The 24,499-nt window shown below is 38.8% G+C and overlaps 2 protein-coding genes across 12 annotated transcripts in view; one reads left to right on the top strand and one right to left on the bottom strand.

Moving 5' to 3' along the window:
• The window catches only part of PALLD (palladin, cytoskeletal associated protein), a 442,141-nt gene extending 420,231 nt beyond the window's left edge, over positions 1 to 21,910 (bottom strand). For 3 of the 5 annotated variants that reach the window (XM_063664274.1, XM_063664275.1, XM_054485149.2), the window contains exon 1: positions 6,538 to 7,460. In XM_063664274.1, the coding sequence (XP_063520344.1) occupies positions 6,538 to 7,445 (908 nt within the window). In that variant the 5' untranslated portion in view covers positions 7,446 to 7,460. Of the gene's footprint in view, positions 1 to 6,537; positions 7,528 to 21,767 lie in introns of those variants that run through there. The other 2 variants (XM_063664276.1, XM_063664277.1) reach the window with 1 other exon arrangement.
• Positions 1 to 24,499, top strand: part of DDX60L (DExD/H-box 60 like) — a 199,330-nt gene that overhangs the window by 40,053 nt on the left and 134,778 nt on the right. The window contains exon 1 of one of the 7 annotated variants that reach the window (XM_063664267.1): positions 15,978 to 16,188. The exons of 5 other annotated variants lie outside the window; for them this stretch is intronic. The gene's annotated coding sequence lies outside the window, so the exon portion shown is untranslated. Of the gene's footprint in view, positions 1 to 15,977; positions 16,189 to 24,499 lie in introns of those variants that run through there. One more of the 7 variants, XM_063664273.1, reaches the window with a different exon arrangement.

The following is a 24,499-nucleotide window of genomic DNA, read 5'->3' as shown; positions in this document are numbered from 1 at the left end:
ATGTTTAGGTTCTTTCTAGTTTCTTGAGCACATATTTATTGAGCACCTGTTACATGGCAGACACTGTTCTAGGCTCTGAGGACACAAGAGTGAGTAAAACAGATAAAGTCCTTACACCCAAGGATTTTATATTCTAGTGAAGGAAGAAAGACAACTACAAAAATCAAACAAATAAAATGTACAGTGTATTATATGAGATCTATGGAGAAAAGCAAGAGAGTGGAATAGAGAGTAGGGTAGGCAGGACCTTTCTTTTACATAGAGTAGTTATAGGAGGCCATATTGTAAAGGTGATAGAGATATGGAGGGGATCAAGGATTTAATCCTGCAGATATCTGGGGGAAGAGATTTACAAACAGAGGGAGCAGAAAGTACACAGGCCCCAGAAAAGAACAAGCCTGGTGGTGTGATGGAGTTGCAGCCAAGAACCCCACTGTGGCTGGGGGAGCAGCAAGAAGTGAAATCAGAGAGATGAGGCCTGATTAGGATGTATAAGAACTATGGATTTTACTCGGACTAAGTGAGAAGCCCCTGGATGGCATTTGGGCAGTGCTGTGATCGTGATTTCATGAAAAAGAATTACTCTGAGTGCTGTGTAGACTGTGATGAACAATAACGAAAGCAAGGAGATGGGTTGGAAGGTAATGCAAATAACAAAGAGACAGATGATGGTGGCTTGACATACAGCCTCATTTATGGAGGTGGGGTGAAGTGGTCAGATTTGGAGACATTAAAGGTGGTGCCAACTGGATTTGCTGGATGAATTGGATTTGGGGTGTGAGAAAAAGAGGGGTCAAGAATGACTTCAAGGTTTTTTTCTTGAACAGCTGGAAGGAGGGTTGTCTTTTGTTGACATGGAGAAGATTTGGAAAGAGAAGGTTTTTGGAGGAGAGGAGAAACAGAAGTTTAGTTTTGGACAAATTTGTTAAGACTATCAGACATCCAAATAGTGATGTCAAGTAGGCAGTTGTGTATTCTATAAAGGTTTAGTGTATGCACATCTTAAGTTAATTGTGTATCATAAAACAGTTCTCCAAACTGGTTTTACCTATTTACATTTCATGATGCAGTAACAACATATGTATTGTCAGAATTTTTTCATTTTGATAATCTGATGGTATCATCTGGTATCTCATTGTTGACTATATTGTGTAACAACAACAATACTCCTGGGCTAAGCCATCTGGATCTTCACTTTACAAGCATGGAATATTCATAAACTATTGGCTAGTGGTGGTGTTGCTACATTTTCCAGAACCAAATCAGCCAAAAGATGGGAGATACCACATACTGATACCTTTAGTAAGAAAAGTAAATTGATGGCTTATTTTTCTTCCTGTTGTTTTTGAGGAGATGGAAATTTCTACTGACAGAGTTTCATAGATTTGATATAGCTAATCCTCTTGTTTTGGCTTTTGATGATGATCAAAGTCTTGCTGATGTAAACTAATTGGAGGCATTGGATATGCTGTGTTTCGATTATAAAAAGAAATAATTGTATTACTTTTAATTATATATAGTAAATAAAACTTTACAAGGCTAACAATGATGACCTAGTAGTTATCTTATGATTAGATATGAGTAATTGTATTTAGACTATTAGAGCACATTACTGGATTCCACTTTTACTACAGTAAGTGGGTGTTTAAAATATTTTTTTGGCATATGTACACATTTACCTTATATTAATAATATAAAGATGTGTTTGGACTACTTGTAGATAAAACAGGAATGCTTTGTTTTATTTGTAGTTGTTTTCTGAATAATAACTTTATTTGTAGTAATTTGATGGAGAATAACATAGTTTCTCCCCATGTCCCAGTCCCTGTGTCTTCATCCTGCTGCCTGCTGCCATGTTTTCCTGTGGTGTATTCCCTGTGCGTCAGCCTGGACTTTTCCAGTGGCCAATTGCCAAGCTCCTTGGCACCACACTTCACTCACCTCCTAGTACAGCTGCCAACTACCCAACACTGAATGTTTTTACACTAACTATACCCACCTTAAAAAATATTTTCTGTTGATTGACCATTATTAACTTAATACAAAAAAAGGGAAGGATACCCATGAAGGGCTTTGTTTTCTTTTTCCATATAGAAAGATACTGGAAAATTGCCAGGCTACCATTTTCTTTGAAGATATTAGGAATATGAATTCCAAGCGTAGATTTTTAAAGGTGGCAATTCCACTATCTCCATTTCTGGAGGCTGTCAGTAAGCTATGCATAACTTCTAACTCCACAGTGCCAGTGGCTAAGTCTTCTCATTAACAATTGCAGCACAGGATCAAGAATCATAAGAGCTGAGTTATACTCCAGTCTCCATGACTAATGAATGATTTTTGTATTACTAGGCACATCATTTCACAGTTTTCGATCCCAGTCTCCTTACATTGAAATGGTTTAAAACATACAGTTGATAAAATATTTTTAAAGGTATAAATACCTTTAAAATAAATAATACCTTTAAAAATAAATAAATACCTTTAAAAATATAAGGCCTCCTTTTTATAATACCAGAGGTAATTTTGAACTAAAATTCTTCACAAATTTTTTATTAACTCACAAAGTCAAGAGTGGAGAGAACAGGGAAGGTGAGTGATGTCAGGGAATGGGTCTTTATGCTGTTTGGAAGGAGTATATGAGAATGTGGAACATTTGAGCATAAGCAGAGAAAAAATGAATTCTGACTTGATTTCATGTAATGTAATTCAAATTGTTAATATAATTTGCATATCATGTGAATACTACCTCAATTGTATATAACTTCCTTTTTTATGCATAGGGTTTTCTTCTATCAGCTCTTCTCTCTCTTGTTGAGATTTTGTTGGATATGCAAGAATAAAGGAGGAAAACATATTTTCAGTCGTGTTTGTAGTCATGACTGGTGTTCACACATTGTGAGAGGGTGAGGTGACTGTATATGAAGTACAAATGCCTTGCCTTGAAGTGACTGGCCTGGTTTTACCCTGTCGTTTCTGTTACTTCTTCCCTGAGCGGGCGCTACTTTATCCACATTTGTAAGGTTCATCATGCCAGCTTTCCAAAGCAAACAATCTCTGTTGTTTAATCTAAGCTCCAGCCAGCTGCTTAGTAGCCCAGGCATGTTAACCTAGCAATTGATTTCCCTAATCTGGACCCAGCTTAGTCACTAAGATTCTGCTGTGTTCTTTTGTCTTTCTGGAGCTATGGTCCTAACTTTCACTTGCTTAAACTCTTGCAAGGTAAAGGTTTCTCCCTGTGTTCCAGCTCCTGTATCTTGATCCTACTGTCTGCTGCCATGTTTTCCTGTGGTACATTCCCTATAAGTCAGCCTGGACCTTTCCATTGGCCAACCGCCAAGCTTCTTGGCACCATACCTCACTCACCTCCCAGTACAGCTGCCAACTACCCAACACTGAGGAGTGTCGCTGCTCTCACCAACCAGTGTCTCTTGGGCTTCTGCTTATGGCTTGCTTTAGATTCTCCTGACATCCCCTTGCCTCTCCACACGTCTGTCAACTGCTTCTATGACCTCAGGAGATGGCCTGCCAATCAATAGGTCTGCCTAAGCTCCAGGTCCTAGGTCCTCTGGACTGACACAGTCTGAGTCAGATTGTAAAATGCCCCATTGCAGGAAATCTGTAATAAAGATTTTCTTCCAGATAGAAAATTTCCTTCAAAGATTTTCTCTTATGACTGTCATATGTCTCATGTGGTCAAAAGAGCTCAATGTTCTTAGGCGTCTGGTGCACTTACAAATACGTGACAAGGAGGATCAAGATCTTTGGAACAGAAATTAAGAAAATCCAATGCACATCTATGCTCTCCCTCTCAAACAAAAACAACCTCCAAACCCAAAAAACTCTACAGGATACAAACATGACCAGTTAACTTTCAACAATGGAACATTTTATGAGACTTAATTATTCTAGAAGGGCATAATTTGTCAAGTTTGGACTTTCATAGACTGCAGAATAAGAGAAAACTAGTTAATAATACTGCAGATACTAACTAAATTAAATTTTAGTTCCGCTACCCCCAAAGAGGCAGAAGTGTGAATTTGATGACCCCTAGAATCACCAAATGGTTAAGTGAATTTTAATACAGTAATTATGGTCTGCTCACCTGAATTAATCCTTCAATGCTAAATGGACTGCTTTCTGTCATTTTTTAAAGGTTGTAGTGTACTTTTAGGGTTATTTTGGAAGTAAATGTAGGTGGAACCATATGTAGTTTGAAAACCTGTGGAACTGTTTTGAGTGACATGAGAATGAATGTCTAATGAAAATTATTTATTTGCAAGATTGGTAGGTTAAAAAATCTAAATAGAATCTGAAACATTCATTTCTGTCAAAGGTAAAATGTAAGAAACAAATTCTTCATGTATATAAATCTGTATAAATGATCTACATAAATAACATATAAATGCAGAATTTAGAACGACATATTTCATTAAATGAACACAGTAAAAAGTTTTTTACTGCCCCCTGCTGTCAGTTTCTTAAAGAATTATAGTAAAATTACTGTAAAGCTGACTCAAGGTGAATTAGTTGAACAAATTGGTCGGGGTAAAAAAATCGCCCACCTCTAATCACACCACTTTTCAGCCAGTAATGCTAATTTTTACTTCATGTGTGTGCACAATGAGGTCAGATTAAGAAACCAACACTAGCAAAGCTTTTGTTAGTGAGCAAAGGATCAGAGATACAGGGAAGTTTGTGATCTGTGAAATGCTATTAATAAGAAAGTACCAGTGTTTCAATTCAATCTTTAGCCAGTGGTGTCTACTTTACCATTTTTTTCCAAATCAAATAATTTTGAGTTAACTTTTTTTTTTTTTTTTTTTTTTTTTTTTTTTGAGACAGAGTCTTGCTCTGTCACCCAGGCTGGAGTGGAGTACAGCGGTGTGATCTCGGCTCACTGCAACCCGTGTCTCCCAGGTTCAAGTGATTCTCGTGCCTCAGCCTCTTAAGTAGCTGGAATTACAGGCATTCGCCTCCATGCCTAGCTAATGTTTTGTATTTTTAGTAGAGAGGGGGTTTCACCATGTCAGCCAGGCTTGTCTGGAACTCCTGGCCTCGGGTGATCTACCCACCTCAATCTCCCAAAGTGCTGGAATGACAGGCATGAGCCACTGTGCCCGGCCCTCGAGTTAACTTTTTAAATATTTATGTAATTTAGGTAAAGCATTCTGCATGAATAAAAGCAAAACTTCCAAGATAAATGAATATTCATTCTTTTTGTAGTATAATCCTGACTTGTTATTTTCATTTTGCCATATAAAATTAAGAAATGAGAAATAATAAAGATAATAGGTAACACTACTGCAGCAGTTACTAGCTGCAAGGTACTGCTTTAATTTTCCCCACGTGTTATTTAATCATAAAACAGAATGATGTAGGTATCATTATACTTCCCATTTCACAGACGAAGAAACTGAGTCACAGAGGGGTAGAGTAACTTGACTAAGGTCCCACAGCTGGGCAATGGAATCATGACTGGAAACCCTGCAGGGGGACTCCAGGATCTCTTTCCCCTTAACATTTTTGCACAGGGGAAGGTATAAACTCTACAATGAAGTCAGAAGAATGTATAGAAATTCTAATGAACGTGGTGGTATGAGTGCTTATTAACTCTAAGTGCATACTCCCTTCGCTGTTATTTCTTGCCGTCTCCATGCTCTAGTGGCCCGAGCCTGTGTAGGAATAACAGGCAGACCTGCGGAGCTCCTGACTTGGTTTATCTTTCTTTCTTAGGAAAGTTCTGCCTTCCTTCTTTGCATCACATTGAAGGGACGTGTGTGTGTTTATGTTACTGAATATGTGCCTATTTAGTCCGTGCCTGAGACTAGTCCATTTGGGGGATAATTTTTGTTTGGTTTTTGTTTCTTGTATATGAGAATCTTTTTTTTTTTCTTTCCAACTTTTACATTCGGGGATACATGTGCAGGTTTGTTACATGGGTAAATTACATGTTGCAGGGCTTTGGCATACAGATTATTTTGTCACCCAGGTAATGAGATTAGTACCTGATAGGTAGTTTTTTGATCCTCAGGCTCCTCGTACTTTCCCCCCTCAAGCAGGCCTCGGTGTTTATTGTTCCCTTTTATGCGTTATTGGGGGCTAATCTGAAGGTTGGCCTCTACACACTTGTGCCTTTCACTTCTAGATAGCTGCTAGTTTTAGCCATGTTTTCAACCATCTTTAGCGACTCATATTCAAATATACATACACTTTTCACAGTACTTCGAGTAAATCAGTTTCACATCTTAAGTGTGCCTATTTGTTATTAGTTCCACCATCTTAGAGAACAAACTGTTTCCACTGTTCTTTGCCTGCTCAGGTCCTTTGCCTCCCCTCCTTAGCACAGAGGGTGCATGACTACAGATATATCCGGCCAGAGACAACTCGTAGTGGCGATTCTGGGCTGCTTCTCTCCTTGCAAGTACTCTACCTCAGTCTCCAGAGGGCTAATGACATAGGAAATCTTTCTTCCTCCCATATTAAAGCAACACCAAAGTCAACAAAATCATTTGCTATGCATAATACAAAAATTCATACCTGACTCGGGGAGTGGGGTTTCCAGTGACTCTACACTCCAGATAAACTCGGCTCCCTTCTGCTACTTCTTGGCTTCTCAGCTTTTGGATGAATCGAGGTGCAGCTGGGAAGTGGAGGGCGCTGTGGGGCTGTGGGTGAGACTTGCGGTTGTGTGGCACTGCCAAATCCTGGTTGTCCTGGTAGCAATGCCTGGCCCCAGGGGACTTGACCTCTCTTTCCATCTCCCGTTGGTCTTCTGTAGGGCTCTGGCTGGCTGAGGCACTCAGCAAGGCTGACGGCTGATTTTTAGGAGACAGGTACCCACTGTCTGGTGACGAGGACTCCCCGTTTGGGCTTCTGTTTCTTGGCTTTGCGGCTTTAAATATGGATGTCAGCTCCTCAATTAAATTAGCCGCCTTGTCACACAGCTGGCTCTGGGGGCCACCCTTTCTTTGATGTGGCGTTTTGGGCTTTAGGTTTGTGCTGGGAGTTTTTGCACCACGCTTTTCAGCCTTTCGGAGGCTCCGGATGTAGCTGGGCCTGGTGAGCAGGGGTGACATGGCAGGTTTCCTCTTTGAAACAGGTGAAGAGATACTCTTAGTTTGTTTCTCTGCCAGAGGCTGGACAAGTGTTGACCTGTTATCCTGAGGTCTCCTTGAGGTGTGTTCACCCAATTTGATCTCCTTATGGGAAGGGTGTTCGCAGAGGCTTGCAGGAGAAGTATTGAAAATCTGCGAGATCTCCTTTTCCGAGTCAAAATCTTCTGTTTCGGAGTCGGCTATGGCTCTCCGGGCCAGGTCAAGACTCTTGTTTATCTCTTCCTGGCTGAGGAAAGCAGAAAGGCCCGGGAAGAAGTCAGTATTCTTGCTTTCTTCCTGCATGTCTGAGAGGGAGTCATAGAAGGACTCATGGGAGGAGGTCCCTGACATATTTGAGCGGTCTTCATGTACTCTGTGTCTGCTTTCAGTAGGAAGGCCAGAGGCACCGGAAACTGTTTTCTGAAACTATGTTCTGAAAGACAGCATAGGATGTCTTTAGTAGCAATGATTTTTTCCCCATTTTATTATAAAACTTCTAAGTCATAAATTGGGAGAAACATTAAAGTGAATGAATATAAGTTTTCTTTATTCTACAAGTTGGAAGAAATATCAAATATACTTGTGTTCATCATTTTATGATTTTAATACATGCCCTGTGAGTGCTATCAAATATCTCACTAGGCAGTATTAAATCATTCAAAAAGATGATGTGTGCAGTAGGCACTACTAGTAGGACAGGGCTCACAGCCAGCCCCCTGCCCACCTTACTGAAACTCTAATTTGATTAATGTAATGAGATCAATAGAATATTGATATTTTTAGTAAATCTGACTCTGATCATCTAACCCTAAACCACAAAATGCATTTTAAGGATTCCAATTTTCATTTATTTATAGTTTTCAGTGAAATCTTTGAAACTTTATTGTCTTCAGTTATGTTCATTCATATTCATTCACTCAACAGTCCAACAGATGGTAATAATCACTTATTATTAAATTTCAGGTGCTAGAAGTACAGCTGTGCTGTATGCCAGGGATGGGCAGACTTTTCTGGAAAGGGCCAGATGGTAGATACTCTTGACTTTGTGAGCTGTTCAGCCTCTGTTATAATTACTCAACTCTGCATGAGCATGAAACCAGCCATAGATGATATGGAAATGAATGAGCATGACTGTGTGCCAATAAAACTTTATGGACACTCATATTTGAATTTTATATCATTTTAATGTGTTAAAACTATTATTATTTTGATATTTAATTTTTAAACAATAGTTTTAAAATGAGAAAAACATTCTTAGTTTGCGGGGCATACAAAAAAAAGGGGTTGGGATGGATTTGGCTCAGGGGCTGAAATTTGCTGACCCTTCATCCAGACTTACAGCACAGTTATCATGTTCAAGGAGTTAAAAGTCATGGGAGGTAGTAAAGTAGAGGAGATGGAGAAGATATTAAACAAATAATATGTTAACAATATAAAATGTTGATAAGGCTTTAAAGGAAAGTGAGAAAAACCTGGGGGCTATGGGAGCCTAATCTAATCTTAAAGGGCATGAGAGCCTAATCTAATCTTAAAGGGCATGAGAGAACTAGAGCCCTGGCATAGAACACTTACATGGGAATATCAGCAGAATTAAATAAAAGGTGTTCCATTATCTGTAAGCTATTACAGCTTTAAATTCCACTGACATTTCGAACTAAATATTGTGAGGCAATGACTCCTTGTTACTCTAAGTGTGCCATTCTTTTGCTGTATATTTTTCATAGAATACTGAGAGGGAAGGTCTAGAAAACATCAGCAGTGATGTCTGCCACAAGACTGAGTCTAGGAGTGAATAATGGAAGCTTCCTGGATGCGGTGAACCTCAACTTTCTACCTTGGGTCGGTCAGGAGTAAACTTGGTGGGACATTCCCCAGAAATGGTGTGTCTTCAGAGGACTGAATTGAGTTGCTTGTGTAGAAGTATCTTCCCATCTAAGAAAATCTCTAATTTCAAAAAACATTATGCAAGAGTGGAGGGCGTTGTAGAAATCCAGCTCAAGAGCCTACTGCTTCATTGGATGCAGTGAGTCATAGACCTGCTGTTTAACAGAGGATAGTTAATCAGAGGTCCTGAAACTCAATATTAACGTACCCCATCTTCTTAAGTGGAATACTGTACTTTTGTCTTAGATGTCTTCTTAGAAAGACAGTTACTTTTTTGTGCCTGAATTGTTAGATTCTCCACATGCTAGCCCTGCTCTATCTACTGAACCATATTTTGCACTCTTCTTCAAGTAAATCCTTAATCCTTCAGAGGGTGTCATCATTCTCCCTGACTTTACCAACCCAAATATCACTCTAATTCCTTTGTCCTGTCTGTGCTTCAGGATAGAAACATCCTGACTGGTCTCCAGTTATTCAGATATGGCTCATATATGAGGAGCAATTATGTTCAGTATATTTTTAATACTTGAATGTATTTTCTTCATGAGAAACAGGCAGTTAAAGTATGATTTTGAAAAGGCAAAGGTACAGTAATATATAAAAATCAAATAACATGTATTCAAGCTTTTATTTAACAATTGAAAAAATCAGTAATATATTACAATTATTTCAAAGGAGACGCTGAAGGTGAGACACATGTAGGCCATCAGGCATGCTGATATGAAGTTGGTATAGATTTGAAACTGGTTAATATCTATAGAGCAATAAAATACAATGTTTGGAATCATAAGAGTGGAAAGCTATAGCATTTCTACTAGAAAAAAATCATTTGTATATCTATGCACCAGTATAATTTGCATTGTTTTTAGATTTTTCCAACTTACAGAGTTGTAAAATTATAAAGACAATAAAAGGCATGGACCCCTGTGGAATTAGATGACCCTGGAAGGTCCACCAGAGCCAATCCAGCAATGGTACTGGGTGTCTATTGCAAGGACACCCAGTACCAATTTGTGTATTTCAAAACGTTTTATAGTTTGTCCTACCAAGGCAGCCTGGTTTCTCTCAGTAATGAGCTCTGAAGTACAATTGGCCCCTCAGTCAGCACACATGGTAGATAACTTTAGGGGAAGCCAGGATCAGGATCAACTCTTACAAGGTGTGAGGAGATGAGCCATTAGGTAACATGGATCTAGAAGAGACATGAAGGTGGAGAGGGGGAGACTCGGGGACTGAAAGCATGTTTGTGTACCAAAGGCACAACAGACTATATTTTCATTTATTGCATTTCTTGTAAAATTTATTTTTCTTTGAAAGACAGCTACTGTGTTTTTTATTTATTTATTATTTATTTATTTATTGTGGCCCAAAAGAAATTCAGTTTTTGTGTTGAAATCAGTGCTAAAGGAGATTGAAAAACATTTTGTGTCAACCAAACCTGGGGTAGGCTAAGCTGAAAATCCAAGGAGATAATTTCAACAAAACCTTTGATTCTTGGCATGATTAAATTGTGAAGCCTAAGCTGGGATAGATGTACTACATGGACCAGAATTACCCATTCAAAATGTATTTATGGACTATCTACCACATGCCCAGTAGTGTGCTAGGGACGGGGATATAACCTTGAAAAAGAGAAGGTTTTTGCCCTCATGGAACTTAATACAAATTACAGATAAATAATAAGCTTATATAATTGAGTATGTCTTTTTTAAATTGTATTTTATTTTTTAAATTGACAAATAATAATTGTACATAATTATGGGGTACCTAGTGATGTTTCAATACATATAATGTATAGTGATCAGATCAGGGCAACTAGCATATTCATCTCTAACATTTATGATTTCTTTGTGTTGGGAACATTCAACATCTTCCTTCTAGCCATTTGAAACTATAGAGTATGTTATTGTTAGCTGTAGTCATCCTGCAGTGGTATAGAAAAACAAAGTGCTGTGATAGCACCTAGAAGCAACAGCACGGTCAGGATCAGGAAACCTTTGCGAAAGAGAGAAAGCTGAAAGAATGATGTGTGAGGGATGAGGAAGATTGGGGAAGTGAAGAGGATACTGGCAAATATGTATTCTAAGACTTGGATCCCAGAGAGTGCATGGCAGACTCAGGTAACTCCACTAAGCATTTCAGTTAAACAGAAATCTATGTGGAGATGGGAAAATAACCAGAGATAAGGCTAGAAAGCAGGAGTGAGGTCAGAGAGGGCCTGGAGCCACGCAAAGAGCTTGCATTTTATGTTATGGGTAGTCAGTAGGCAAGGAAGCATGTTAAGTCCCTGAGAAGCATCACCAGCTTACATTTCTGAGAGATAACTGATTGCAGCCTGAATAGGGGACAGAGGCAGGGGAAGAGGAAGACAAGACTGACAGTAGGGCTGTCCGTGAGAAGGCTTGTGCAGTAATCCAGGGGGTGTGCACATTTATCATGGTTTCACGTTTGGTTGCCATCATCTGGACGTCTTCATTTTGGAGAATTCCTCATGTTCTGAGGATCAGTGAGAAACTGAGCTCACTTGTAACGGGATATGAAATCTCCAAGCATTTTCTTTCCCAGCCCCTTGGAGACCGGGCACAAGTCTTGGCACTTGGCCTAGACAGTGATTAGATGTGTCCATCTTGGACTCTGAAGTGAGAGCTGGTGATTCAGGGAAGCAGTGGGTCCAGGGTCCATAGGATAGATGATAGAAAGGAAAAAACTTGGTAATTGATTAAAGACAGAGGGGATGCAGAGGCAGGATTTCAGGTTTCTCACCTCAACAACCAGATGACTGGTACCACTAACTTACATGCTACAAGTGGAGGAACAAGTGTTTTTTTTTGTTTTTGTTTTTGTTTTTTTAAGCTTGATTTTGATTTGAGCCTTTTGCAGTTGAGGCACCTTTGGTAACTCTGGTGTTGATGTCTAGGAGATGCTGATCTAGAGCCCAGGAGAAGGGAGAACAGAGCTGGATTGGGGATTATTAGCCTATGGGTGGCACTTTAAGACATGGGAATGCATAATGTCATCGAGGAAAAAAGAAGGAGAAGATAGAATCCTTCAAATAGTCACAGAGAAGCAAGAAGAGCTAGGTATCATGGAAGCTGGGAAAGAAAATATCTCAGGAAGCAGTACGTGTCCTTTTGATTTTAGCAACTTGGGAATATTTAGCACCATTGCAACAGCACTTTTGGTATATGCAACAGAAATATAAGCCAGATTGCTATATGGAAGGAAAGGAAAGAAGGAAAGAAAGGAAATATTACAGGTGTGGTGGTTTGTTTTGAAAAAGATCCTAGAAAGAAGAGAGACAGAAGGTAGTAGCTGAACAAAAGTATAGACTCTGGTGAGGTCTGTTCATTTTTAGTATAGAGCACTGTAACATGTTTTATACAAACCAAATTAGGCAGTAAGAAGGGAGAAGCTGAAAATAAATGTAAGAAAGTGGGGATGATTTATAGGTCAGCTCTCAAAAGATGTAAGAAGAAATGAGTTATTATGGGACAAACGGAGTATGAGGTGTTCAGCTTCCAGCAGGAAGGGGGCAGTTCTTTCATTGTTAAAGGAGAGAAGTAACAAAGGGTGTATGTGTGTTGGGGCAAGGGGGGTGGTAAGAGAGAGAGGGAAAGAGAGAGAAACATGAGATTCTCTGCAAAATTTGTAATAGAAAGAAAGCAGAGTTCCCAAACTGAGACTTCTGTGCATTGGACGTTTATGAGGACAGAAGATGATTTGAAATAGCTGTTGTAGAAAAAGGGAGAAGGAAGTTTCCTAAGAAGGATTTATGGGCAGAGGTGAGGGCCTGGTTGAAGTTAGATGTGATGTATTTATAGTGTCATTAATCTGTGTGATTGTGCAATTCTCTCCACCAGAGCTCAGCCATCCAGGTGAAGGTACAGAGACAGATGATCCTGGTTTGACATGCAGGTAAAATGGGAGGGAAGTGGGCAAGGCCATTGAAAATATCGTCAAGGAAAAGGTGATCTTTGACATTTATGCTGGGTTGGAATTCATGGATAGGAGTTTGAGTGTAGAGATTGTCTTTGTTTTTTTGAACCAATGTCAGAGTTGAGTAGTTGCAACAGAGACTATATGGCACGTGAAGTCTAAAATATTTACCTGCACTTTTACAGGAAAAAATTGCCAACCCCTTCTATAGAACATTAGCTGCCTAATGAATTCATATAACACATATAAAGGCTATTAATGATCACGATGATTGATAATGATAATGGCTAATAATGGACTGCTTACCCTGCGGGGGGGCATTGTGCCCAGAGTCATCGTGTAGATTATTTCATTTAAAATCCTCACAGCAGCCTCTGGTTTAGAAAGAAGGAAATGGAGGCAGAAAATCTGAGTGGAAGAACTAAGGTTTAAGGACAGGGAATAACTCCAGAGCTCATGTTCTATGCACTTTATCATCTTACCATTGTAGTTTTCATAATTGAGAATCCTAAGCAATGTATCAGACTAACAAAACTGTAGATCAGAAATCAGAGTTCTGCTATTAATTCAATTGCATTTTAGTTCCAAATGAACATAATATGATATGTCTTAAAACTTCACAAGGAGCATTATATGAGAAAGCTTAAAGCAAACTTCTGAATGACGAAAACATTTTCAGTTCTTAATGTAGGGAGTGTTTTCTGGAGCAGATTATCTCACCTGCTTATTAACTCATATTTTGGTTTTAAAGAGGTGCCATCTGACAGGATCCAGTAGTCAGGATTAGGTGTAGCTTTAAAACTGCTTGCACATTGAAAAAGAAAATAATAGTTCTATGGCATATCTGGTTCAGGCTTAATTTGCAACCCAGTTATTGCCACGGGAACATGCACGTGGTCTAGGGAAAATGCTCATTTAATGAGGATGAACAAGGGCGGTTTCCAAGCGGGCCAAGTTCACTGGAAAATTGTGCTTCAGAGATTTCCATGTCAGTCAGCACTCCAAAATGAAAAGGTCAAAATCAAAAGGAATGAAACACAACCACAAACATCTCCATCATTTGCCTGAGATTTCAGGTTTTCTGTCAAACAGTGCTCTTGGTAATTCTATGCCGGTGTGATAGACACAGAAGATGAAATAGACTAAAAATACCCACTAATACTGCTGTTAATGAGTGAAGAGGAAATGAGGTAAACACCAACGCCATTAAAATGGTTCTACTTTAGTAAGTAGCATTGAAAGATTTTGAAATTTTGAGGAATAAAGGATTCTTTGGCGTCTTTAAATTGTCCCGTCCCCTGCCTCCTCACTTTTCTCAGAAGGAATCTGAATTTCCTAGAAATTCTTCTGTCTTCTTCTTTTTCTCATCCTTGTTTTATCCATCATCTCCAGCATTAGCAGTTTAGCTTAATTGTCATTTTCCCTAAAACGCTCATTAGCCACAGCCATTTTTTTTTTTTTTTTGAGTTAGAGTCTCGCTTTGTCACCCAGTCTGGAGTGCAGTGGCATGATCTCGGTTCACTGCAACATCCACCTGCCGGGTTCAAGAGATTCTCCTTCCTCAGTCTCCCGAGTAGCTGGGGCTACAGGTGCCTGCTACCATGCCCAGCTGATTTTTGTATTTTTAGTAGAAACGGGGTTTCACCATATTGGCCAGGCTGGTCTTGAACTCCTGACCTTGTGGTCTGCCCACCTTGGCCTCCCAAAATGCTGGGATTACAGGTGTGAGCCACCGTGCCCGGCCAACCACAACCGTTCTTTAATTTGCTTGAAGTTGCGTAGCATTACGTTCTTCACCATGGAAGAAATGACTCTTCCTCGGCCTCGCCCATCTTATAGTCATGCTTCCTTTCTTCTACTTCCCTTTCCCGGAATAGTAAGTTGAACATGAAATCGATGGAACAACTGCTTAGTTGTGCAAGAGAAGCTTCAAGGAGGACAAAGATGAGCCAGGCATAGTTATTCTCCTTAAATGATCTTACAATCCAGTAGGAGGGATTAGACAAGAGTAAAAAATAACTCAGTTACAAGGAGGAGCATGATAATTGCTATTAAAATAGTTTCAACAAATTGCAGTAAGGGATAAAAATGGTAAGAAAGATCATAGTTACAAATTGTGTCACGTCACTTTTTTGGTTTTTATTTTTTTCCTATGATGCTCCCTGGCTGATGAGAAAAGTTCCAAAGCACGATGTGCAGGTTAAACATGCCCGAGGACAGCCTGAGCTGATGGAAATGCTCTAGCCTCACCCTCCGTCATTACCAACACACATGCACTCAGGCCTCCCTGGCCCACTCACCATTCCTCAAACACTTCAGATTCTTTCTGGTTTTCACACCTTTGCACTTGCTGCTCCTTTTGCTTAAAATGTGCTTCCTTTCTCTCTCTTTTTTTTTTTTTTGAGATGGAGTCTTGCTGTGTTGCCCAGGCTGGAGTGCAGTGGCTCCATCTTGGCTCACTGCAAACTCCACCTCCCAAGGTCACACCATTCTCTTGCCTCAGCCTTCTGAGTAGCTGGGACTACAGGCGCCCACCACCATGCCCGGCTAATTTTTGTATTTTTAGTAGAGACGGGGTTTCCCCTTGTTAGCAGGATGGTCTCAATCTCCTGACCTTGTGATCCGCCCGCCTCGGCCTCCCAAAGTGATGGGATTACAGGCATGAGCCACTGCATCCGGCCCTCTTTCTGTTTTTCAAACTCCAGTTCATCCTTGAAAACTTTCTTAAATTTTACCACCTTTTGGTGCTTTCTAACAGTTCCCCAATCAATATAATTTGCTGCTTCTTCCAAGCATGTTACTTTGCATTGCGTTTCTCATAGCAGTCATCATATTAAATTACGAGTATTTATTTAGAGAATGCTTTCCTCGTTCAACTGTGAGCCCCATGGAAGCAGGAGCTGTGACTGGCGTCTTCGTATGGCAAATGCTTAGCACACTGTCTAGGTTACGGCAGATGATGGAGAAAAGCTAAGAAATACCGGATGTTTGAAATGTGGTTTGAGCCCTGGATAGGATTTGACGCACATATGAACAAAGGCACGAGGCAGGAAATGTTCTGATGACTCATTTGCTTTCAGCCTCCCAGAACCTGCTGCGGCGTTTCTCTGGGACACGCTCTCTTCAGCTAAACGTTATTCTGCTTTTTTGAGTGAGGGTCTCATTTTGTCTCCCGGCCTGGACTACAATGGCGTGATCATAGCTCACTGTAGCCTTGGATTCCTGGGCTCAAGGGATCCTCCTGCCTCATCCTCCTGAGTAGCTGGAACTACGGGTGAGCATCATCAGGGCTGGCTAAATTTTAAAATATATTTTTGTAGAAACGAGGTCTCCCTTTTTTGCCTATGCCAGTCTCAAACTCCTGGACTCAAGGGGTCCTCCTGCCTTGGCCTCCCAAAGTTCTGGGATTACAGATGTGAGCTACTGAGTTCAGCTAAACGTTGTTCTGCTGTTAAACTAGGTTTTTCATCAGTTTTATCAACTGTTTACTTGTGTCCCAGGCTCTGTTTTCTGGTAAGAACTTGATAGAGTAATCAGTGCTAAATGTTAGTGTATACATATAACACATAACTGTTTGTGTCTACATATAAAATACACTTTACCTGCTCATTTCGCTAATGCAAAATCAGTCATAGGTCAGACATTGTGTTAAAAAAAAGTATCTCTAAAGACGTGGATGTTAATGTTTCTCATTACCCTCAAAGAAAGTTTCTCATGAAAAAATTTGGAACTAGAAAAGCATTTATTCTATTTTCTGGCAATTCTATTAGACAAAGAATTCTGTAAACTTTGATGACTCTTTCACATGGATACCAGCAAGCTCAGGGTTAAATTTCCAGTCATAGAAATTCAGATGTTTTTAGCTAAAAAAAATTTTTTTTTTGCTTACTTTTCTCATTGTTTTATCCAGTCAGCATTTATTTATTGAGTGCCTACTATGTGCTAGGCACCTCTTTCATAGGCCAGGGACATAGCTGGAAAGAAGATAGATTCTCTGTCCTAGGGAGTTAAGATTCTAAGAAGAGAAAGGACAAAGGTAGTAAATTGAGAAAACATTTCAAGTTCAAAGCTTTTTATACTTGGTTTGATCTTCTGTATTTTCTTAATTGATTTTGGGCAATTGTACTATGCTTTTATTGCATACAGCCTCAAACTAGCTTTGAAAGTTGTTAGGGTGCAGACATATAAGATATAATGAAATGCACATTCGCATGTTAATGTTCACATCTACAGACCACTGCTGTTTTAGGGGGCACACCCTTGGTGGGGAGGGTGGTGAAAGTCACAAGAGGAGAACATGCTCAGGTCAATGGTCCTTTAGGTTCCTTCAGAGTGTACCATGGGGGCAGCTGCTGTGTCACCTCATGGCGCTCTGAAGGGAAATTCTCCCAGGTGAATTTCGACATGTGCATATTGCCAAACTCTTCATCTTAAGCAAACATTTGGTGAAGCAAAGGTTTGGGAGGGTTGGCAAATATTGTGAGTCATTACAGAATCCTATCCACCTTGAATTGTCATGAGGCAGCTTATATCCTTATAAGCATCTTGGCTTATCCTAAGCAAATATTGCTTTCAAATGTAAATGTCCATGGTGACCTATTTTGTTAACTCCCTGGGCATATCTCATTCTTCTTCTTTTCTTTTCTTTTCAATTTTGCCCAGGCTGTAGTAGTGTGATGGTGTGATCATAGCTCACTGCAACCTTGACCTAGTGGGCTCAAAGGATCCTTTTGCTTTAGCTTCCCAAGTAGCTGGGACTACAGGTGCATGTCACCAAGTCCTGCTAGTTCTTTTTTATTTTCTGTAGAGACAGGGTCTCTCTTCATTGCCCAGGCTTGTCTTGAACTCTTGGCCTCAAGCAATCCTCCGGCCTCAGGCTCCTGAGTTGCTGGGATTACAGGCACAAGCCACCAGGCCTGGCTATTTCATTCTTTCTTAAGAAATTTTATGTCACTTAATTTATAGATTACTTTTAATTGTAATTTTATGGTTTGCAACTTCTCCCTAAGTTAGTGTCATCTGAATTCTGTTAGATTCATGTTATACTATAAAATATAGAACATATAAATAAGTTTTCATTGGTATGTATATTACACATTTGACATAAGTAATTTTATGAATCTTATCTTGGCATGACTATCCTAATATTTGGCAAAACATTTATTTTTTAGATCCCGAATATGTACTACAGGCATAAATGTATATGGTTCACATTCATATATGAATATACAAATGATAGAAAAAACAGACAAATTTAAAAATTATGACTACCATTTGCCTTTAAAGTTGCTGACTTTTGGATATAGATTACCCGAAAGCCAGCTCTATGATATTTGAGAGAATCCTCTATGTTGTCAGTTAAGAAATATTTATAGGGGGCTGGGCATGGTGGCTCACGTCTGTACTCCCAGCACTTTTGGAGGCTGAGGCAGGAAGATCGCTTGAGCCCAGGAGTTCAATACCAGCCTGGGCAACACAGTGAGACTTCATCTCTACAAAAATACAGAAAAAAACCCAAAAACTTAGCTGAGTGTGGTGGTGTGTGCCTGCAGCCCCAGCTACTCCAGAGGCTGAGGTGGGAGGATTGTTTGAGTCCAAGAGTTCTAGGCTGCAGTGAGCTATGATCAGGTCACTGCATTCCAGCTTGGGCAACAGAGTGAGACCCTGACTCAAAAAACAAACAAACAAACAAGACTTATAGGACCACCCCCTGGCATGATCCCCTTGAATCGAGGCACTATTGACTGTTGAAATGAAAACAGATTTCTTTGACGTGGAGGAACTTGGGGAAGACGAGGAATATACATGAGAAAGAGCAGAGTCTAGTAGGAAGAATTCAATGACAATGCAAGTTGTTCCTACATAACAGCTTGGAAGTTACCTGCTTTCAAAAGTGAACAGTTTGATCCTCAGAGCAATCCATGTAGTAGATGTTATTTTTCTATTTTATTGTTTGTGTTACCCACAACTGCAGCAGAAAAAGTTTCAATTATTTGGCCCAACCTGAGCCATCAGAAAGTGGCAGACTCAGGGTGGAAGCCTGCATTTAACTGCAAAGTTTTCTTCTCTCATTGGAGATATTATAGGAAATTACTTTAAAAATTTAGATAAGGGGAAAACTTTTGAAGTCTGTTCATGAAATACTTTTAGAGTCGATGAAGAACTGCTACAATTTTGAAAGAAAAAGTTTGATGTTAGAAAAACACTGACAGGCAGTAAGGATCACTTAATACCATGTACCACATTCAGCAGATTCTTTAGCGAGTCCAGGTGGAATAGCTAAATTCCCACAGTCATTTAAAAATGTATATATAGATAGGAATAAATATATGAAAATGGTTGGAATAACATACACCAATCAACACTGACTACCTCTGTGGGGGGATTTAGGCAGGGGTAAGAGTTGAAAGGTGGGACATTCAGGGGGATCTTTTGTTGCTTATTTTGTAATTTTTGAAAAAAAGTTATAAATGATTTTTAACTTTAGGTTTAGCAGTTTTATTTATTTTCATATTTAAGCAATTACTAAAAAAGTAACGCAAACTATTGATACAAATATTAGATATTGAAATATCTTTTAATAAAACCTAAACTATAAAAACCAAAGTTAGAAAAGATTTAACACTTAATTTTTGTGCTTCAGAATCACAGGCAACCCCCCTAGACTAAATCAATCAACTCCCTCCCTTCCTCCCTCCCTCTCTCCCTCCCTTCTGCCTCCCTTCCCCCTTCCGTCTTCCATGTCTCCCTCCCTTCCTCCCTCCTATCCTCCCTCCCATCCTCCCTCCCATCTTCCCTCCCTTCTCCCTTCCTTTTTCTCTGTCTCCCTTTCTTTCTTCCTTCCTTTTTTTTTTTTTTTTTTTTTTTGCTACAAAGGGTCCTTTAGGGCAAAAGTCAAACATGAAAATTTTATGAAATTTTATGTTTGATGCAGAAAATGCACTACAATTTTATAATTTATTTCTTAATAAATATACATGGATTATTTTCCTTTCTAATTATTAAATTGTCAATGCAGGAAGATATATTTATCCTACAGTTTTAAATATCTCTTTAAACAGCTTATTTAATCTCAATTTCAAGGACATAATCTAATAGCTCATTTAATGCAGAAACAGCCAAATAAGATACTTTACAGGGTTTTTGAAGTTATCCCATGTCCTCTTCAACTTATCAACTTTATTCACCATACTGAGTCCATTGCAAATATTTAGATTTTACTTCTGAATTATCCATTTGCACTACCATTATCCAATTCAGGGCTTTATTCTTCTCACTTAAATTCAAAACCTATTTACCAAATTTGCTTCTATATTCTCTAATATGATTTAACAGTTAGAAATTTTAGTCGAAGATACTTTATTCAGTCTTTGTTTTCTTTGCTGTAATTTCACCAGGACACAGTCATTAACTCTAGATGGCCTGAATTTCTAACTGGAGCTCAGTAATTGCAATACCCTTTGACAGCCTCCACACACATGTTGTTTAAGAAGTGGAGCTCTTGTCTGGGCCTTGCAGATTCCACTTGGTATCTCTTAAAGAACTTGTCAGATTTATTTTTAAACCTGAATAATGATTGCCCTCTACATTTTTAAAAAATGAGGTAAGGAGGTCAAAGTGATTGTACTTGTCCAGTGCAATCCAGATCCTCGTTCTATTGTGAAATATGCTATAAGGCCATTTTTAATATTCAGCTCTAGCAATAACACAGAGAAACCCAGAGGAAGAGCTGACACAGAACCCCTGGGATACAGACCCTAATCCATACCAGATTCTAGGATGCCAGAGGACTAATTTATATTCTAGGAATGTGTAATCATGTATTTACAGGGCAGTTAGTGGCCAGATAAACCTCATCGGTCTTTTCTGCTGTTAGCAATAACTTGTCAAAAAGACTTTGATTTTAAAAATCTGAAAAAAAAAATCTGAATAATTGAGGTGAGTATTCAAGTTCTTTCTGTGAGAAAAAACATTGGAAGGCATCTTTATCATGCAACGAGGATTTAATTTCTGCATATATGTGATTGAATAGATTTGGAATAGTTTTATATTGCCAAGAAATGGCTTTATATGTCACCACATTATTCATACTAGAAGGCAATTAGTATTTTTAGCAAATGTTAATAAGTAGTATGAGCCTGAAATCATTTTATGTCAACCTCCTATATTGGATTCAAGACAATTTCATGTGCAACTTAAAACAACATGATAAAAATTATTCTATGATGTTTAAATTTGACTGGACTCGAGACCGCACTGTGGTTTCCCTTAGTAAGCGTTATCTTATTAAAAATATGTATGTAAATTTTATGCATGAAAATAATTTAAAATACCTGCTGTTACTATCCCAACTCATTTAATTATGTCCAGTGAGTTACTTTTAGAATCTTTTGACAGTGTAATTAACAATTTATAATGTTACTGAAATCTAAAGTCTATCACTTTAAGCCATCATCATTTATCTAGCTTAAATATGGGTGAGGGTCTAGAAAGCTGCATTTTCCTTTTCTGTGAAACATAACACATACACGATCTTGACAAAAGCTGGCTCCATAAATACATTTAATCCTTTTGGAATTGATAGCACCATCTTAGCATGCTTAAGCTTATAACAGAAAGTGTAATTCTCTGACAGCAAAGGCAGAGATGAAGTGGGCAGGCAAATCTTACGTATTATCTGTTTTTGGCAAAACCATAACATTCTCATTACTTTTCCTCTCCAAGCAAAAGAATAATTAAGGTATCTTGTAAATAGTATCGTATCTTCAGAAAAACTTTTGTATTTTTAATTTTTTTTTTAAGTCCTTAAAATGTTGCCCTACTAGTTAGTATATTAAGATACACCTTACAGACCTTTTCAATGCTTGGTCAGTTTGAAGACTCCGGAGAGGTGATGAATTTCAGATGAGCATTTCTTCTTTTCTGGGAGAATGGAGGTTGTGGCCTTGCCTATTCATTAGAGACTGCCTGGTCTGTGGTCACTTTGAGGCAACTGTGGCCTCAGACTCTCATCTGTCCTCTTACTCCACTCAGCTATATTTGGTAACTGAGCTCATGTTTCAGCAGACTGCCATGATCCGGAATTCCAGCAGCGGGCTGGGAAGCACCCCCAGGACCGAGGGCTGGGTTCTTAGAAATAAAGCCACTTAACATAGAAGGAACTATATTTATGGATCTGATAAACATAGGATTTAAACACATCCTTCTATACTTTGGACTTGTAGCTGGAAATCACCACCTGGCCCTTTAACATGTTCTTAATCAATTTAAAGTATAGTATGTGACTCCAAGTAGAAAAAGTGATAATCCAAATGGAAGCTCTTCTTACTATGATCTTCTGTTATGTGCATTTAAATTTTGGTCATGTGCTAGATTATCCTAAAATAGTAAATTCAGTAACTGAAAATTTAGCCACCTGTCAAATTGAGTGGAAAGTCCCATTGTCCTCTTATTTCATATTGCTAATTAAAAATTGATATATGACTATGGTATGTATTAAAGGTCTTGTCTATAATAGTATTAAATAAGTATGAACACACAGGGACTGGATCTTATCCACATTGCAACACTGAGTTCTTAGCTCAATGCCTAGGACATCATGAGCATCTAGTAAATATTTGTCGTAGAAATAAATAAATGTTGAATGAATAATATTCAGGAAAAGTATTAACCCTCTTCCAGCTGCAAAAAATGTTTCACAATAATTTAATATTATGATCTTTCAAATGACAAATAAAGATAGCAAGAGTTTAATATTTCGATCTTTCAAATAACAAACATAGAAAACAAGAAGGGAAAGCTTTTCTGTTTAAAGGTCAGGTAGCAGAGTCAAATACGAGGGGGGCAAAAAGAGCAACACAAAAGCTCCCAGTTAACTTGGAAATGGAGTGCTGAGTCTTCCTTTGTCTGGATAAGACCATCACATTTGATTCAGTTTAATATCTAAAGATTTTTTTTTTTCCTGATGGTAGAAAATTTGTGAAAGTCTGCTATTGTATTTTCTTTATAGGCAAAACTGGTCCTTTAGAAATGGTCCTTTCTGTAACTGGATACTTCTTGTGGGTCATTTCATCTGTTATATTAATTCAGAAGTGATTTTAAAATTTATACTTACAAGAAAATACAACTCTGGTTGATTGTCTTACTTTGTGCCATTATAACAAATTGCCACACTGGGTAATTTACAAAGAACAGAAATTGATTTCTTATAGTTCTGGAGGCTGGGAAATCTAAGATCAAGGTGCCAGCAGGTTTGTTGTCTGGTGAAGTTCCTGTCTCTGCTTCCACAGTGATGCCTTGAGCACTGTGTCCTCACATGGCAGAAGGTGGAAGGGCAAGAGGGGGTCAAACTTCCTCCATCAAGCCCTAAGGGCATCAAATCCCTTTCATGAGGAGTCCTCCTGAATCACCTTCTAAAGGTTACACCTCCTGACACTGTTGCATAGGGGATTAGGAATCAACAAAAATTTTGAAGGGGACAAAAACCTTCAAACCATAGCATTGATTAAACACATATTTATATCTGCTTTTTCCTAAAACCACAAGATAATAGTAAAAACTGAAAAGGGCAGAAATTGGGAGGGAAGACAATAGAAGATATCAGAAATGAACAAAATTATTGGAAAGAGATAAATATAAGTATGCATGTAACTAAATTACAAAACTTAAATGCCTGCAGGAGGAGATGCAGAAAAGAAGCAAGTGATTCACCCCATGGAGTCTCAGAAAGGCTTGGGAATTGGAAGCAGTGAACCTATCTTTAGAAATAATTTTAATTGGCAGCTCTGATGTTTGTCTCTGCCTTCTGGTGAACTGTGAATCTCATGGTGAATTCCAGAGGCAATCATGTTGTACTACTGGCCAGACGAGGCCTCTCCCACATTTCTTTGGATTGCTTGGTTCCTAAATCCTGGTATAACACCAGCAAAGTGATGAAGCCATAAGAAGAAAAAAGAAAAAAAAAACAGCTTGTGGTCCTGAGAGAGGCTTCAAAGACAGATATGACTTTACTCAAAAGGACAGAGAAATGTGACCTTTTTGTGTGTGTATTGCAAATAGTGCAGCAAACCAAGCTTGTTTTAAAAATCTTATAAGAAGTTCTTTTCCTTAGAAAATTGGCATAAAAAAAATTTAGAAAGTTTGACCAACACTCTTAAGTTAGTATAGCAAGGTCCAATTGATATTAAGGATGAGATTAGTGTGTGGACAGTAATATCATTTCTCATGCACTTTCATATTTCCCACCAGAGCCCATTTCTATGTGCACCAAGGTTGGGAAAGGGGGTCTGTGGCTCCTTCATGGGGCTCCAGTTCAGCTTTCAAATGATTACTTCTTCTTATAGAAATTCCTGCTCTTTCGAAGCACTTATATTTGCATCAACCATCCTCCATCCCACTTTTTAAAATTAAGACTTTGGATCTAGTTGGGCTCTTGGTTCTCTTCTTCACTCCACATCCTGCTATTATTCTGGGTGACTCAGCACCCATTTGTCTATTGTATACGCTGGCATATTGGTTTTGGACCTGCTTTTCTCTATGAGTCTTCATCTCCGTTCCTCTTACAGATCACACAAACGGACCTCCTC

Source organism: Pongo pygmaeus, chromosome 3 (assembly GCF_028885625.2).
Source record: "Pongo pygmaeus isolate AG05252 chromosome 3, NHGRI_mPonPyg2-v2.0_pri, whole genome shotgun sequence".
Taxonomy (NCBI): Eukaryota; Metazoa; Chordata; class Mammalia; order Primates; family Hominidae; genus Pongo; species Pongo pygmaeus.
The sequence above is the reverse complement of the archived record's forward strand: the minus strand, read 5'-3'. Positions and strand labels throughout refer to the sequence as shown.